The 17,630-nt window shown below is 35.9% G+C and overlaps 1 protein-coding gene across 4 annotated transcripts in view; it reads left to right on the top strand.

Annotated features, from left to right (window-relative positions):
• Positions 1 to 16,892, top strand: part of UHRF2 (ubiquitin like with PHD and ring finger domains 2) — a 56,322-nt gene extending 39,430 nt beyond the window's left edge. For 3 of the 4 annotated variants that reach the window (XM_039356165.1, XM_039356162.1, XM_039356163.1), the window contains 9 exons: positions 1,981 to 2,088; positions 2,567 to 2,671; positions 5,594 to 5,700; positions 6,286 to 6,448; positions 9,429 to 9,566; positions 10,434 to 10,557; positions 12,759 to 12,922; positions 13,247 to 13,345; positions 15,855 to 16,892. In XM_039356165.1, the coding sequence (XP_039212099.1) occupies positions 1,981 to 2,088; positions 2,567 to 2,671; positions 5,594 to 5,700; positions 6,286 to 6,448; positions 9,429 to 9,566; positions 10,434 to 10,557; positions 12,759 to 12,922; positions 13,247 to 13,345; positions 15,855 to 16,001 (1,155 nt within the window). In that variant the 3' untranslated portion in view covers positions 16,002 to 16,892. Of the gene's footprint in view, positions 1 to 1,980; positions 2,089 to 2,566; positions 2,672 to 5,593; positions 5,701 to 6,285; positions 6,449 to 9,428; positions 9,567 to 10,433; positions 10,558 to 10,796; positions 10,882 to 12,758; positions 12,923 to 13,246; positions 13,346 to 15,854 lie in introns of those variants that run through there. The other variant, XR_005558260.1, reaches the window with a different exon arrangement.
• Positions 16,893 to 17,630: the final 738 nt, after the last annotated feature.

Below are 17,630 nucleotides of genomic sequence, written 5' to 3'. Positions count from 1 at the left end.
TTTTTTTCTCCTTCCATTTTGCTAGCAAAGTCAAATGACGTTTGTTATTTTAGAGTGGTTTTTAAAAGTAACTACAGTCATTTTTAAAAATCTGGTTGCTGGCTGTTATTTATTTTATTTAATTTTATTTATTTATGCTACAGAACCCCAAATTAATTATTTACAATATCTTTTGTATTGTTTTAGATTACTATGGCACTTGCGGTTCCTGTTGAAAATAGATGTTTTGATTATTTTATTGTGTTATTATTATATTATTTAGATTATTTCTCAAACGCGACTATTGCAATGTTTTGTGTGTGGAATGATCTTGAAAAAGAGTGTTTCAGATATTTAATTAGTTGAAAATACAATAGTGAAGATGGATTATATTAGAGTTAAAGTTGTAACTAGAGTCTAGCCAGGTTGTGGGTGCAATTTAATAAACCTATGAAATTTTATGTAGCTTGTACTATGGCATCTAAAAAAATTTCCCTTCATCACTGTGAACCTGTCTTTTTTAAAATATACATAGATGAGGATTAATAATGGAATTTAATCCAGACTGTTAACTGGTTCTACATGGAGACAAATATGCTGCAGAGTATCCCAAGAATTTGTTTTAGGCCCAGTACTCTTCATCTTCATCACTTATTTGGCTGAGGGGGTAGATGGGGAACTCATCAAATTTGCAGAAAACAACAAGCTGGCAGGAATAGCCAACACTCCAGAAGATAGGTTTAAGATACAGAAGGATCTGGAGAGACTTGAACACTGGGCGCTATCTAACAAAATTAAATTCAATGGTGAAAAAAGCAAGGTTCTACATTTAGGCAAGAAAAACCAAATGCACAGGTATAGTATAGATGGTACCTGGCTCAATAGTAATAACTGAGAGGGATCTTGGAGTCCTAGTGGACAATCACTTAAATATGAGCCAGCAGTATGCTGCAGCTGCCAAAAAAGCCAACACAGTTCTAGGCTGCATTGACAAAGGGATAGAATCAAGATCACATGAAGTGTTAATATCACTTTATAATGCCCTGGTAAGACCACTTGGAATACTGTATCCAGCTTTGGTCGCTGTAATATAAAAAAGATGTTGAGACTCTAGAAAGAGTACAGAGAAGAGCAACAAAGATGATTAGGGGACTGGAGGCTAAAACATATAAAGAACCGTTGCTGGAATTGGGTATGTCTAGTTTAATGAAAAGAAAGATTAGGGGGGACATGATAGCAATGTTCCAATATCTCAGGGATTGCCACAAAGAAGAGGGAGTCAAAGTATTCCTCAAAGCACCTGAAGGGAGGACAAGAAGCAATGGATGGAGACTAATCAAGGAGAGAAGCAATCTAGAAACTAAGGAGAAATTTCCCAACAACAATTAATCAGTGGAACAACTTGCCTCCAGAAGTTGTGATTGCTTCAACACTGAAGGCCTTTAAGAAGGGACTGGATGGCCATTTGTCTAAAATGGCGTAGGGTTTCCTGCCTGAGCAGGGAGTTGGACTAGAAGACTTCCAAGGTCCCTTCCAACTCTGTTATTCTGTTAAATATTTGGTTCTACCTATTCAGAATGGAGAATTCTGAAAATTTGAATTAAAATGTATGTTATCAAATATCTAAATATAGTAGTTCACATTTATCAATAATAACTGGGCCAGGAACACCATCATTCAGTGATAATAAGGAATGAAGTCTTGTGACCATGCTGAATAATAACAGCAGTTCTGGCAAACAATTTTAGTTTTTCTGCTTTCTTTTATTTGCTGCTAATATAGAGAAGTTTGCTGATTTTATATATAATGCATAGTAGTACTCAAAAAAATGAGCAAAGCCAACTGCGAACATTTTTAAAATTGATTCTCTTAGAACAGCAGCCTGGTGGCTCTTGAGTGCCCTTATCTCAATAAGCTGTGAATTAAAACATTGCTAAAACAGGTACTTCTTCATAAAGTTTCACAATTACTATGCTTGCTTTGTTCTCCTGATGTTGGTAGGGCATGGCCTGTGTTGGCCGTACTAAGGAATGCACTATTGTTCCTTCTAATCATTATGGACCTATACCTGGTGTTCCAGTTGGAGCAACATGGAAATTTAGAGTGCAGGTATTTAGCTATATTTTCTATATATTGTTTTCCACACTTTTGTTTCACTATTGTGTCATTTGCATGAGTATATAAATCATTACTTGGGTTTTTTAATGTCATATTTGAGGCCAGTTAGTTTTTATGTTGCACTTGTAGCTACTTTTGATTTTTTCCCCATTATCATACTCAATTATTGAGAGGACCCCATCAGCAGATTAATATAAGCGAACCTTTTGTGATCCTGGGTTAATATCTCTATTGTAAGATAAATCTTTTGTCTTGGATAATTGCCAAAAATAAATTTACTACTCTAGGGACTCAGGTTTTAAATATAATTTTCTAAAAATATGTTTGAAACTGAAAAGTGTTTTGAGTACAGTTTAATAGCTTTTGAGTACATTTTTTCAGGAAAACAAGATTAAAGTATTTCAATTAGATGCACTGATATGTTCTACTATTAAAAATAGGAATATATTTTAAACTTGTTTAATTAAAGGTGAGTGAAGCAGGTGTTCATAGACCTCACGTTGGTGGAATCCATGGACGTAGTAATGATGGCGCTTACTCCCTTGTGTTGGCTGGAGGATTTGAAGATGAAGTTGTAAGTTTTATATTCTGATTAGTTTATGTATCGATGCTCTAGTTCAGTGTTTCTCAACCTTGACAATTTTAAGGCATGTGGACTTCAACTCCCAGAATTCCACAGCCAGCAATGCTGGCTGTGGAATTCTGGGAGTTGAAGTCCACATGCCTTAAAATTGTCAAGGTTGAGAAACACTGCTCTAGTTAATTGTTTTATCTCATGCTATGCAAAGATATAAACGTGGGTAAAAATGTTTTTTAAAATGTTTAGAATGGATATATATATATTTTTTTTTGTTAGCAAAATGTCAGTGGGTCCCAGCATTCAGCTATACTGAGATTCTGACTGGAGAAGAAGAAAAGAATTAGAGAGGTTTATCAATCCGACAGTGAAAATGATCCACATTCACCAGCCGGCATAAAATTAATGTTCAGTCATAGGCAGGACGTGGATACTTCCTTCTGTTGCTAGGAATTGTTTGTGGCAACAGAGATTAGTATTGGAGTCTTAAAATGAAACTTTAGTCATGTTGTCCTACTATAGAATGGAAGATAAAATATGAGCAATAATTATAAAAATGTAAAGCAAAGTGTGAATATCTAGGCCAGTGGTTCTCAACCTGTGGGTCGGGACCCCATTTGGGGTCAAATGACCATTTCACGGGGGTTGCCAAACCACGCTGTCTGCCATTTTTTTCCCTTTTCCCTAGCTGTCCTACTCCCTCTTATTGGTGGCCACACCCACTTGGGGGTCACCACAACATGGGGAACTGTATTATGGGGTCACAGCATTAGAAAGGTTGAGAACCACTGATCTAGGCAATAGTTAATGTTGGAAGAGAAATTGAAGGAAGCAGGAAAGGGCACTATTGTATAGAATGCATCTTTTCACAATGTACTTTTAATTACACAATAGATTCCATCTTTCATTTCTGACTTTTGTGCAGAGCTTATCAATCACACTCTCTCAGTCCAATGTACCTTGCAGTGCTGTTGTGTGGAGAAAATGGGAGGTGGGAACATTCTACATAGCAGGCAACTCTAATCTTGGCAACTTTAAGATTTGTGTACGTCAATTCTCAGAATTCCCCAGCCCCTGGCTGGCCAGCAAATTCTGGGAGTTGAAGTCCACAGATCTTAAAGTTGCCAAGGTTGGTGATCCCTGCTGTAGCTCTCTGAGCTGCACTAAATAAAGATGGGAAATATTTCTAGCAATGAATAAAAAAGTGGTATTTCAGTAGTGCAACCAAAAATATGTTCATATAATTGTATTAGAATATCTACGAGCATTTTGGCTTTCATAGGTTGCTTAGGAAATTTTATAAAATATTTCTATTTATTAGATAATTCCTTAACATGCTTTTATTGTATAAATCCACATTATTAACTGCTATAGCCTTTGGATGATTTAGTCAATTGCTCCTGATAGCATACAATTGGCGCTAACTGACGTGCTTTGATATTTAATTAATACTTTTTATTTATTATCCATGGTTCATGTTCATATACAAAGTAGCTCAAGAAAATATAATGTACTTATTGTGTTTTGCCCTATTTCCTCAGGCCTACAATTTTGTGATTAATAAAGAGTCTACAAGTAACGTTGTAGACTCTTTATTAAGTTTATTGGTATCATTTGCTGTTAGTTTAGTTTATTGGTATCATTTGCTGTTAAATGCTAATTACTTGCTCAAAGAGAGTAAAGTACATTTTTACTGATGCCAAAAATTAGAATATTTCAAAGGAAAAGAAAGGTGCATAAGCCTTCAAATATTTCTCTTTATTTCCCAGAACAACCACAGAAGAATTGTAGGTCTCAAACAGATTTAATTCATGCTCGGCATCCTTGAACCTGTTGATTTTTTAAGTCATGCTAAGTGCCTCATTGAGGTATTTTTTTGGGGGGAGGTAGTTTACATCTTGTGGAAAGGCTTTAGCCAGGGAGAGAAAGATTAGTAATTTATCATATCTGTGAGGTCAAAATTCACTCAAAGCCATTCATCTTGTTTGTTTGTTTATTTATTTATTTAAAATTGTTCAAACTCATCCTTCTTTTGAATAGATTTGCTAATAGTAGAATAAGATGTTAATAAAAGTAATTACATCAATATGGATATAATGCAGTACAACTTCAGCAACAATCGTAATAAAACAAAAAGCCAGATAGATACCTACAGATGCACAAAAAACAGAATGGTACACATTGTTAATGCAAATTGCTAGGAGATATTGAACTAATTTGTTTTAAACAGATAATATGTAAATATGCTAAAATAGATGGAGCACAACCAACAAAATATTTAGGCACTTTGTGGACATATTCACTATTTTTTATAGTGAGGAAAGGTGCATTCTATTTGTCGGTTCCCTCCCCTGAGTTAATGATATTCTTGGAAATGTTTGCAGATCTTTTAGTACCACTGAAGTATGAGGATAAAAGACTTGACCTGTGAGAGGCATTCCCTATATCTTGGCATGTAGAAATCTGTTATTAGGTCCAGCTCTTTGCCAGTAATTCAGATCTGCTGCATTCACATCTGTCCTGGGTACAGAACAGATATAGAGGGAGAGCATGAAGTGGGAAGATTTGGGTTGAAAAATCCTTCCATTTTTGCTCAGAATGAGAATGTCATCAGGTCATTAGTATTCTGTTTCCCTCTTGCAGCCCATGTACGATGGCTTGTAAATTTGTCCTAAAAAGTTGCCTATTGAGGTTAATGTTTTTGTGTTTTTAGATAGACACATTTGTATGCAAACCCACGTGAACATGACCACACATATCACACCTCCCCAAATATCTGTGGCAGCACCACACAAAGTGTTGGTATGGTTATATATGCAGAGCTGTTATGGCATGGGATTTTCATTTTCTACTTGTATATTTCAGAATATCCGCAATCATAATTTAACATTTTAAAGGATAATTTATCTTCTTATATAGGACCGAGGTGATGAATTTACTTACACTGGGAGTGGTGGAAGAGATCTTTCTGGCAATAAAAGAATTGGGGAACATTCATTTGATCAAACTCTAACCCACATGAACAGGTGCCTTTTAAAAATATTTTCCTATTTATTTTTTTAAGGAGCAAGCATTCATTTTTAAGGAGAAACTGTTCACTTCCAAACAGGTAGTCATCTTAAATCTGTTGTCCCTTATAGGCTGTTAAGGCATCTTAGAGGTCCCCTGGATGCTAGGCAAAGGTGGACTGCAGCTTTTCATACAGAGGAAAAACAATATTTCTGCTTATCACTATCTTGTTGGTGAGAGAATAAAGCAGAGGGTATGGAAAGCTTTAATGTTTAGTTTTAATGGCTGAATAAAGTTAGGAGCCCTTCCAATTGTGGAACGCCTGCATCTGCTTTGAGTGTCTGAATGCAGCACTCTACATTTTTGTGGAGGAAAGAAAGGAGGATCTGATCGTTCAGGCTTGCGATGGGCATACTGTTTCTATAGGAACAAACTGTAGTTGACTTCATGGTGATTTTAGGCTCACCTGCCTGCTCTATGCTCTGCTGACTGTGGAGTATCAAATAGCAATAGTTTGGCATGTAATGATTATCCCGACTGATGCTCTGATACTTTAAGAAATATTCTGTTATGTTGAAAAACTTTAAAAAAATATTTTTTAGGGCCCTGGCTCTAAATTGTGATGCTCCATTGGATGACAAAAATGGAGCTGAGTCTAAAAATTGGAGAGCTGGAAAACCAGTTAGAGTTGTTCGCAGTTCAAAAGGTCGAAGGATCAGCAAATATGCTCCAGAGGAAGGCAATAGATATGATGGCATATACAAGGCAAGTATTGTTCTTCTATATTTGTCTTGGAAAATATTATTAACGAAGTACTTTTTTTATTGCAAAACATATTGATCTATACCCCCTCTGAAAATTCTTTCCAAAGCAGAAAAGGTGCATGTGTATAATTTTTTTTTTTTTTTTGTAATTTCTGGATGTTACTAATGACACATTTCAAGCATTCAGTGACCTTCTGATCTGTCATAGAGACTTTAAAGAAAGCCTTTTGTGCACACAGCTTTCTGTTCAGGCAATTTTGGATACAACAGTCTAGAAAACACGCTCAGTTAAAATCAGTATTTAATTTATTGCACTATTGTATTGGTTGTCTATTATTTCAGCTTTTGCACAATGTATCTGAGGTGATGGAGGGAGAGAAAGAATTGATAATAAGTTTAATATATATTCAGTAATTCAATAATAATGTGCATTTTTTAAAAAAAACCTGGATTTTTGTTTATAGCATAAGAAATGGACTTTTCAACTGTTGGCATCTTATTGATGATTTATGTTAAAAAGACTTCTTCAGCTAACTTTATTATTTCTTTTAATTTTCTAAACAAATAAATAAATAAATAAATAAATAAATCTGCCACTACCAATAAAAATGGCTTTTGATTCTTAGAAAATGTGGGATATATACTTTTTAGAGAAACAGTCTGGTTATCAAAGGTTACTTATTGTGGAAGTCAATATTAAGTTCTTTCTTTACAATACCCATTGCTTAGGAAGTCCACTACAACACAATGCAGATGATCAGAAGCAAGATAGATAAATTGAGATCAATACCTCAACTTGCCTTTGTATGTAAGTTGCTTTTCAGATAGCATAAGTTTCTTTCCCAGAACTAATGTATATGTAGAGAGATGTGCTTGGATGAAAAAGAACCAAAATCCACTTCAAGTTGAGATTTAGATCTGGTTTTAACATGACAACTGCCTAGCATTTCCTATGATCTTTGCCAGGAAGGAGATTAGGAAAGTATGTCCCGGTTACGTTTCTGGGATCATTATGTCTTTCTAGAGACATATTTATTCTAGAGAGCTTTCCTGAGTAAATTGTGGACATTGGTTCCAGGCAAATACTTTATTACTCTTTATTATGTTTTAATTTTAACTTTTGGTTTAAATACAGGACTAAAACTGGCTTGGTGGATTACCTATGCTGGAAAATGTATAGGATGTGTGACCCTGCTAATTTCTCTAGGCTATCTGTTTTACGGTAGTTTCAGATCTTTGCTGAGGCACTTCTGTTTCACACTAACATATCTATGGCATCCCATGAGACTCCATCTTGTTTCTCATGCTTTTCAGTATCTACTTGAAACAGCTGGAACTTTGGAGTGGGATGCTATCAATATGCTAATAACACCAGTTCTACTACTGTTTGCCCTGAAGGAAATAGCTGGTTCTCTTGACAAATGGTGAAGTTTGATAATGGACTAAATGCAGACGAACAAACAAATGAAATCCAGGCTGTTGGTTGACTCTTGGATACTTGGATGTTGAAATTTAGCCTGTTGTGGATATACCATGTTTCCCTGAAAATAAGCCCTAGCTTAATTTTTACTTGTGTGCCTAATATAAGCCTATCCCCAAAATAAGCCATAGTTAAGATCCCGCCCACTCCGTCCCACCGTCTGGTTGTATGAGGTATGGCGAGGCATATGGGTAAAAATCAAGCTAGGGTGGGGGGGTGGAGCTGCCCCATGTGCCCCTACTTGCTTACCTCAGGCCCCCACAGCCAGGCCTCCCATGCCCTGGCACCTGCCTTGTGGCAGCAGCAACAGCCCTGTCCAGCAGGAGCCTGCGTAACCCCTTACTCACTTCTGGTTGCTGGTGGTCGTTCACGGCAGGAGGCCACATGGCACATCACACCAGTGCCACCGCTTATGGCAGGACCCCACATCACTTCCTGCCACAAGCGGTGGCACTGGCACAATGCACCACATGGTGGTGTCCTGCAAGTGGTGGCACTGGCACGATGCGCTACATGGCATCCTGCCACCAGCAGTCGCAGAAGAAGTCGGGCAGTGACGTGACAGATGTCGGGGTGTGGGAGGCCTAGCTGCAGCAGTCCTAGGTAAGTGGGCAAGACATTTTGGAGGCAAAAAAAAAAAAAAAAAGACCGTTTCTTATTTTTGGGGAAACACGGTATTGCATCCCTCTCTTCTCCACAAAAATAGAAGATCTCATTGATCAAGATTGCAGCTGTGATAAAGAGCCCATTGCACTGCACTGGCAGGATATTTGGATGATTGCAAATCATTGTTAGCCATTTTTAGGTCAATATCCTTAAAAAGCACCTGGAAGTTTTAGTTGACATAAAATGTGGCATTTGGGCTGCTAACTAATAATAAGATATGGGAATAATATGGTGCTGTTGTTAACTTTTAGAGTGGGTGGGCTCATGTATAAATTTAATAATAATAAAACTATAATGCACAGCTTTGGACCTGACTTCCTTGCCTTTTCTTTAACAAGCCTGTACAGACATTATGGTCTGCAGAAGAAGCCTTTTTGTGTGTGCCCCCAGACTCAGAAGCTCTTCTGTACCACATTCATATTTTGGAATGCACTCTTTTCTGACTCTTACTCTCTGTGCCTTAGAAGAACATTCATGATGCAGTTCCAGATTTTTAATACTTGATTATTTCATACTTTAATTTTCTATTTTGCATCCTGCATTTTAATTTTGTTAGCCACCTTGAATGCACAGCTAAGCAAAAAGAAAAATCACAGATCAGTAAATTCATTCATGCTATAGTGTGTTATTTTCAGTAAACTTATTTGTTTTGTCTTTCCTGTGACTTATCATTTTACATGTGCTGGATTTTTTTTAAAAAAACTTTTATACAGTCAACCTTTATTTGATCTTCTTAGATTAAATACTTTAGATACAAATGTTTGAATGATTTCTTAAAGTTGATCTAAGCAGCTAGTCTATAGAAGATGCATATAAAAACAACTTTATAATTCAGGTGGTGAAATATTGGCCAGAAATTGGAAAATGTGGATTTTTAGTTTGGCGCTATCTTCTGAGAAGAGATGATGCTGAACCTGCACCTTGGACTACAGAGGGAATTGAACGGTCAAAGAAATTGGGCTTGAGTTTACAGGTTAGAACTTAAAAGTTGCCATCGTTTTTATCTTTTACTAAAACAGATAAGATTGTCAATACTCAGCTGAAGCTCTCTTGGAAGGTTGTCTTCAGATTTATTTTAAAGATGTCAGATGAATTGGATTATATTTTCTGTATAATGCTCAGAAGTCCATACTTTATTTCATGGAGATGAGAAGGTGACAATGTATAGGCTGCACATGGACTAGTTCTGTGTTCTGGCCCTATAATTTTTAAATAATGATTGAAATTCAGTAACCAAATGGCTGAATTTTGATAGTATAGTTGAGGACCCTTTTTCATATTTTGGGATGATTTCTAGATGGGAACAAACAGTTTATATCAAGAAATTCCTGCTCCTTAATTGTATATAAAGTATATAAATATTTATCCTTAACTGCCATCCCTGGCAATAAATGGCTTTGAAACTGTTGATTATGTCACCTTAGTTCTTCAGAAAACTCGGAGATTCAGGTGTGACTTAACTATCCTTCAAACACAAATCACTCCCAATATACAATGTGTTGAAGTAGATAAACCTAAAACAAAAAATCATTTGGATTCCTAGATCAATTGATAAAATATAGAAAAATGGGAACAGCCCTTGATTCCTTATCAAAGGAATTTCAGCCAATCTATTTGTTAGAAATGAAGACTCAGGATTCATCTTGGGCCACAAGAGAATAATGGCATTTTGTGAATTAGTTAACTCCAACTATAGATTTTTTTTTTTTTGCTCCCCTTCAAACACTGGAGTTGTCTTTGACATAATGGATCTTATGAACGTGCTGCTATTCCAGATGGTCTTGTTTTGATGCAAGAATTGCTGAAAATACTTCTCAGATGTGATGTTCTTCTTTTGTAGTACCCAGAAGGCTATTGGGAAGCAATGGCAAATAAAGAAAAGAAAGATAAAGTAAAAAAGCAGCCTGTGAAACAGGAATCAATGGAACAGAGCAATGGAAATCAGAAAAGACCAATTAATGACGGTATGTCTGGCTACTTAAATCCATCAGTTATCAGATAGAGAAGGTATTTCAATCCATATTGAAACATAATATCTCTGGGACCCCTTAAATATCTAATGGGTCTGTCAGCATTGAGAAATTAGCGTTTTCACATTGATTCTTTCTTGTATTCAGTTGGATCTCTTCTGAGTCATCTTCCATCTACATTTTATCTTATTGTTCCATCATTTCTTCATTCCCAACTATCTGGTGAACTGCAGGGCTGAATGAGTACCTTCAGAGAGAAGACATTTAGGAGTCTTTATGTCAGCCAGTGAACAGGGCATTGACAGAAGTTCATGCTAGGTATGCGCTCTCATCCATATATCTTAGCCATTAGACTTACCTTAAGTTTCAGTCACTTTCTCAAGAAATGATGTTCCATTTCATCCAAGGACCCATAGCACTAAGGTTTGTATAAATGAGGGCTTTTGAATTTTTGTGTGCGGGGATGATGTTTTTGTAAAGTTTGGATGATTTTAATTTATTGGAAATGCAATAAATAAGGGTTCTTTAAGCTGAAAATTTTTCAGCATAATTTTTGTTAAAACTAAATGAAGGCTTACATATTTGTAATAGTAATAATTTATTAAATTTATATGTCACCCAATTTTTAGCAACTGTGGGCAGTTTACAAATTGTTAAAAAAAATTAAAACAAGTAACAATTTTAAAAAAAACATAACAAAGGAACAGAGAAAACAAATCCAGACAGGAACAAAGAAAATGAGGAAAAGGAATGTCCGTCATTCTTGCCAAGGGCCTGCCACAGGGCCATGTGATTAGATCGCTTCAAAATGTTTGTCGTTTATTACCAAAAATGTGAGACCAAGAAATTATCCTTTAGTTTTCTGTCTTTTCTGACAGAATTTGACAGTGCAATTGGGGACTTTCTAAAAGCTGTTCGTTATAGGTTACTATTGGCCATTAGTATGTAGCTCAACAAAGGAAGAGGGAACTTAAGATTTTTCTATGATATATTAGAAACTTGGAGAGGGAAGGGAAGATGCAAGGGGGAAAAAATGAAAGGTTGGGATTGATACTTGGCATTTGAAAGCTTTGGAGGACATTGACAAGACAGAAGGGAGGTCAATAAGAAATAGGTGAATAACAAAAAAGGAAGTCAAATTATGAAGCCTCTCTTTATAGAGATCGATCACATTTCAAAATAATTCTTGTACTTAATGTACAGTGTTGAGAATCTTAAGCTATTCATATTCTAAAATGCACCCATAATATCCTTCCAGTTTAGCATTACTATTTCCAGCAGTTATAAATATATCATTGTTGCTCAGATATATTTGTTTTCAACCTTTGTTTTGGAATGTTGGTCTGTTTTGGTACAAGGTTTGCTGACAAGGAACTTAGATAGCCATGTTGATATGCTAAATGTTCAACATTCTGAACTTCAAAGAGATGGAAGAGAATTAAACCCTTTATAAAATAATGGTTTCAAATGAAAATAGAATAATTAGGAATCAGGTTTCAGCCAAAGTGAGTAGTTCTAGATTGCATCAAATTTTGGTAAATGAAAAAGATAAGATATTAGAGATCATGGATCTGCTATTCTAAGAAGGGCTAAATTTATTACTCCAATTTCAGAGGTATAATTTGGCTAGAAAAAGGTCAAATACATGTTCTTTTGAGATCAGGACAATGCAATCTTAACACTTGAAAAAAAGTTTGCTTATAGCTTGCTAATAGTTATCATATGCAGGGTTCTCGCCCACCCACCACTTCCGCAGCCCAGTTCTAATTGGGCTGTGGCCCAGCACTGGGCTACAGACTGGGGGTTGGGGACCCCTGTTTTAAGGTACTCCATGAAGCATAATCATTCTTCACTGGACTGTTTCCAATTCCCTGTATGATTTTTCTTCTACTTCTACAAACCTTAAAATTCCCACAGAGATGCTAGGGTAATTACACAGACTGACACATTTTAAGAATGAGTTTATTTTCAATATTTAAGATTTGAATCAAATATACTGTTTACTTGCAGTGAGCTACTTGAAATTTATCTCTCATAAAAAAAGGAAATCTCTATTTTTTTTCTGTGAAAGTATCTTTAAAAGAAAGGTAAATTTAATCTGGTAAATTTAATCAATAACCCTGTTCCTGCAGGATATGCAGTTGAAGAAGTCAGTGTAAATTTATAATTGTGGTTTGATAACATTTTTTTTCCAGACAATATAAAGCAACGTACAAATACAGCCAAAACAATGAAGATGAGTGATGGAGGGAAGGGAGAAGCTTTTCAGCTAACACAGCAACAACAATGGTTGATACAGGAAGACTCTCCAAACCAGAAACTTTGGGATGAAGTTCTTAAATTTCTTAAAGAAGGACCAGTAGGTTTTTTATTTTAACCAATGTTCTGTACTGTTTCCTTTTAATGTTATGCCACTGGATTTTCACTGGAACAGCAAGGACCTTGTTCTCCCTGCAACGTTTTAGAAAGTTCCCCACCATCCAGAATGCATGAGGAGCTGCAGAGAGTGAAAATACCATTTGGCTAATATGCAGTATATTTATTAAAATAGAAAGCGTATTTCGAATACTATACTCCAGGCCCCAAAAGAAGTCCGGGTTAATATAGAAACAATATTATTTTATGAAGAGGTTGTGAACACTTCAGCATTTGACTTAATTATTTTTCCATTATCCTGTCCTAGAATTTTTTGAAGAAACTGGAACAATCCTTTATGTGTGTTTGCTGCCAGGAGCTGGTTTATCAGCCGGTGACCACAGAGTGCCTGCACAATGTCTGTAAAGTAAGTGTCTCGTGGATCATTTTCACATAGTTCTGCTGTAACTTTTAAAAGCAAATAAACTAAGATTTTAAAGGAGAAAGAAAATTCTAAGTCAGTAGTTACCTCAAGTTAATGAACATTCTTACTTAGTTCAAACAGTAAGATTATGCATATATTGATCAGATATATCTGTGACCTGGTTTATTTCAATAAGTTTCATAGTGTTAGCTGTGCTAGCCTATTGCAGCAAGCAAAACAATGAAGAATCTTGTGGCACGGCACAATCTAACACTATTGTAATGTAATATTCTTTTGGACAAGACAGTCTCATCAGATCTTATGCTGTAATGAACTGAGCAATTTTTAAGTGTTAAAAATAACAGTTTCAGGTTTTTTTGGTAAGTCTTCAATGTTTTTATATAGTTCCCAAAAGAGAAAATAATTCAGGCATGATTTTAGATTATAATTACATTTATGAAATCATCTTTTGACTGGTTTAATGAAAACAATATATACTTTCTACATACTTTTGAAGGCGGTGTTAACTTCAATATGTTAAATGCTTTCAATTCCTGAATTGAAATTAATTACTTCTCTGATATTAACATTTGTGTGTAATCTTGTGTCAACATTTGTGCTGAATTATTATATACCTGAAAGTATAAAGTTCTTTTGAGCCTCTACAAGATGCATATCCATCATTTCTGGTAATTTCCAGAAGATTATTCACCTTACATTATTTTTACAATTCATGTTGATTCATAGAATGGGTGTGAACATTGGGTTCAGCTATTTGTTTATTTTAAAGCACCATCTAATACCAAATAATTTAGGGCAACTTACACTGTAAAAGCAAGAATAATAAATTGAGAAACAGATATGACCCAGAAGAGAACTGAAACAAAAGCAAAAGAGCAAAAACATAATCTATAGGTAACTGTGCTTGGAAAGCGTTAAGCATAGAAACTTATAGTCCAACATATTTGTAGGGTATCAGGTTGTAAACACTGGATGAAATTATAGTTTTCTGTTGTGTCTTGGTCTTAATTGTTTGAAATTATACTAGTGGAGGAGATGTGCTGGTGGACTGAATTTCCCTCCCCTTTCCCCAGAGAGAGGGGGGTCCAGTCAGAGCGTGCAGAGGTTAGAGAGAAAACAAGAGCGAGGCAAACGCCTGTACTGGTAGTCCTCGACTTACAACCGCAATTGAGCCCAAAATTTCTGCTGATAAGTGAGACATTTGTTAAGTTTGTTTTGCCCCGTTTTGCAACCTTTCTAGCCACAGTTGTTAAGTGAATCGCTGCAGTTGTTAGATACATGGTTGTTAAGTGAATCTAGCATCTCCATTGACTTTGCTTGTCAGAAGGTTACAAAAGTTGATCAATGACCCCAGGACACTGCCACCGTCATAAATATGAGTTAGTTGCCAAGTGCCTGAATTTTTATCATGTGACCATGGGGATGTTGCAGTGGTCTTAAGTCACTTTTTTCAGTGCTGTTGTAACTTTGAACAGTCACTGAAGGAACTGTTGTAAGTTGAAGACTATCTGTATTCTCACATTCTGCCCTATTGTCCTGTTTATATTACTAGACACCATGATTTATTCAGAACTGCTGGACAGGAAGGCTGTTTCTCCTTTTCATGCATTATGAAATATAGAGAGTGGATGGTAAAAGCACAAAACGTTCTGTAAATTTGTTTATATATAAGAAAACAATTTCTTGTAAGGTCTAGCCTAACCCACCTGTAACTGATTCAGCATCTACTTTAATACTAATGTACTGGAAAGAGGGCCTTTGCCCCACACGTGTGGGATTTCAACTCCCCTTAATGAAGAAGGCTGGGAATTGCATGTCAACATGTGAAGTGGGCATAAATATAAATATAGATCTCTTCAAATTTGGAATGATAACTTCTGATATTACAGCAGTATAATAATGTTGGGGTATCTTTTTGCAGGAAGTATGACAGTATGCTTTGCTTCATGGTAAAATTCAAATATATTGTAACCCGGGAGTTTGGTCAAGCTGTCCTGGGTAGGCTGTTGGTCTTGCTGAGTAAAACCTGGGAAGCAATGGTTATTCCAGGTTTCAGGCAAGGTAATTCTGGTGAACTTTTATAGGAAGAATGGGCAGAGCTGATATATCTAGTCTTTCTTTTCCCCTCCTCTTTCACTGTGTGTCTGGTTTACTCACCATTCCTGTTCCCTCCTTAAGTTACCTTCCCTTAGATCTGTCACCATTTCCTTGCCATTCTTAAATTCGAGTGCAGCAAATCCACCTGGCCCAGTCTTGCCCAATCTTCTTCACCGTTCTTTCCTTTACCACATATTGCACACCATTGTCTCTTTGACCTTCCATTTTTCTCACTCTGCCCGGCTGACCAAACCCACATTCTGGGTCTAGACACAGCCTGCCCAGAACTGTTTCAAGCACAGAGTATTTTTCATCTGAATGTTGCTTAATCTCTAAGTAATGTATCTATCTTGTGACCTGGATTTTAACATTTATATGTTTCCCATGACTTTAGAGCTGTTTACAGCGCTCTTTCAGAGCTGAAGTCTTCACCTGTCCTGCTTGCCGACACGACCTTGGAAAGGGCTACATCATGGTTCCCAACAAGATACTGCAAACACTACTTGACCAGTTCTTCCCTGGTTATAGCAAAGGCCGATGATATGTATTTGTAACCTTCTTCTCCAAATGACTGAATAAACTAAAAGAACAAAACATCTAGGAAAACAGTGGACCAGCCAGCTTGAGGGAATTCATATTTACTATCACATTGTGAAGCCGCTAATTCAACCCTCTTTCCCATTTAGCAATCTGTTGTGTAGTAAGAACTTCAAATTCTCAGCTTCCTTTCCACAAAGGTAGTTTTGAACAGATGAGCATTAGTTTGTATGCAGGAATAAACGCTTTCTTGGCTCTGGCCACGGTAGTAGCAGGTCTTCAGTTGTTTTTGTAACTACCTCAGTTGGAGAAAACAAATTGGGGGAAGTTTAACAACACATCCAATGAAGTTTAGCTACACACTGCCTCCTGAACATTAGTTTTGCCTGGTCCATGCAATTTGATTTTGCAACAAGAAAACAGCACGTAAGAAGCCAGTTTTATTGAGAACATCAAATGCTGTGGTATGCATAATTCTTTATTGTGTTTTCTCTCCTGCTGTCTTTCTTACTCCTTTTGCAACAACAAGCTTTTAGTCTATTTTTGTGAGCGTTATTGTGCTCTCGTATCTTCTGCAAGTTGACTACTAAGGACTGAGAATATGAATGCATCGTTGCTGTTGATGTAAAGTGATTTGTGTTTTTTGCACTTAAAGAGGGTGTTCAAGACACTCTAATTGTGTAAAAACTATTTCATATAAAACAAGCCACTTTTGTATTAGGTAAAATTGTTTGCTTTTAGTAGGTCTTGTATTAGTGGCAATACATCTTATACAGCATTGAAAGCAGTGCAAGCTTGGAGAGAGCTCAAATTGCTTCATATTGTGATCTGAAATTTTATATACAGTATATTCCCCACCCCTGAATATACTTATTAAATATTTTATGATTCATAAGGTGTTGATTGTTTGCATTTTACACCCATAACATGATAGCAAGTAATTTCTTAAAATAGTGTTTTTATATATTACATAAAATTCCATTTGAAATTTTGATAAATGGGATTAGTAAACCTGAAATTTACATTGGTCCGTTGGGCTTTTGCCTTGCAGAGTTATATATTTTAAAATGCATTTTTATAAGACTTTCATTTCATATCAGCTTTTGATTATAGAAAGTAAATACTGCTATCAGAACAGATACGTTTTGAGTACTTACTATTTTAATATATACATAGTTGTTTGAGCATTGCTTGAATTGGGAAGCTGGTGTTATCCCTGTATTATAAATTGAGACCGAAGCTTTTTGATTTCAAGTCTGTTTTAGGTATGGTACTGAACATTGGATTAGCATTATTTAACTGGTTTCAGTTTACATTCCAATCTTTTTCCTTTAGCAGAAAGAAATTAAAATTAAAATAGGATAGTTTAAAAAAGGAGTGTTGAATTCACATGTAACAATGTTGGAATGTTTAACTTAACAGGTTAAAGCCATAGTGACCTACTTTACATGTAACACTTAAGTAAAACAGAAATCATTATGGATGAACTGGGACAGTATCTCAACTCAGGTTGGTTTATATTATGCTTAATCAGCCAGGATAACAAAACTATAATTAAACATGAGTTATTTGAATTATCCACAGATTGAATGAACCACAGTTTTTCAGCTGTGATAGTAAAAGGTATCTAGTT

Source organism: Crotalus tigris, unplaced genomic scaffold (assembly GCF_016545835.1).
Source record: "Crotalus tigris isolate CLP2741 ecotype Arizona unplaced genomic scaffold, ASM1654583v1 scf7180000018786.1720131, whole genome shotgun sequence".
NCBI classification, from domain to species: Eukaryota; Metazoa; Chordata; class Lepidosauria; order Squamata; family Viperidae; genus Crotalus; species Crotalus tigris.
The sequence above is the reverse complement of the archived record's forward strand: the minus strand, read 5'-3'. Positions and strand labels throughout refer to the sequence as shown.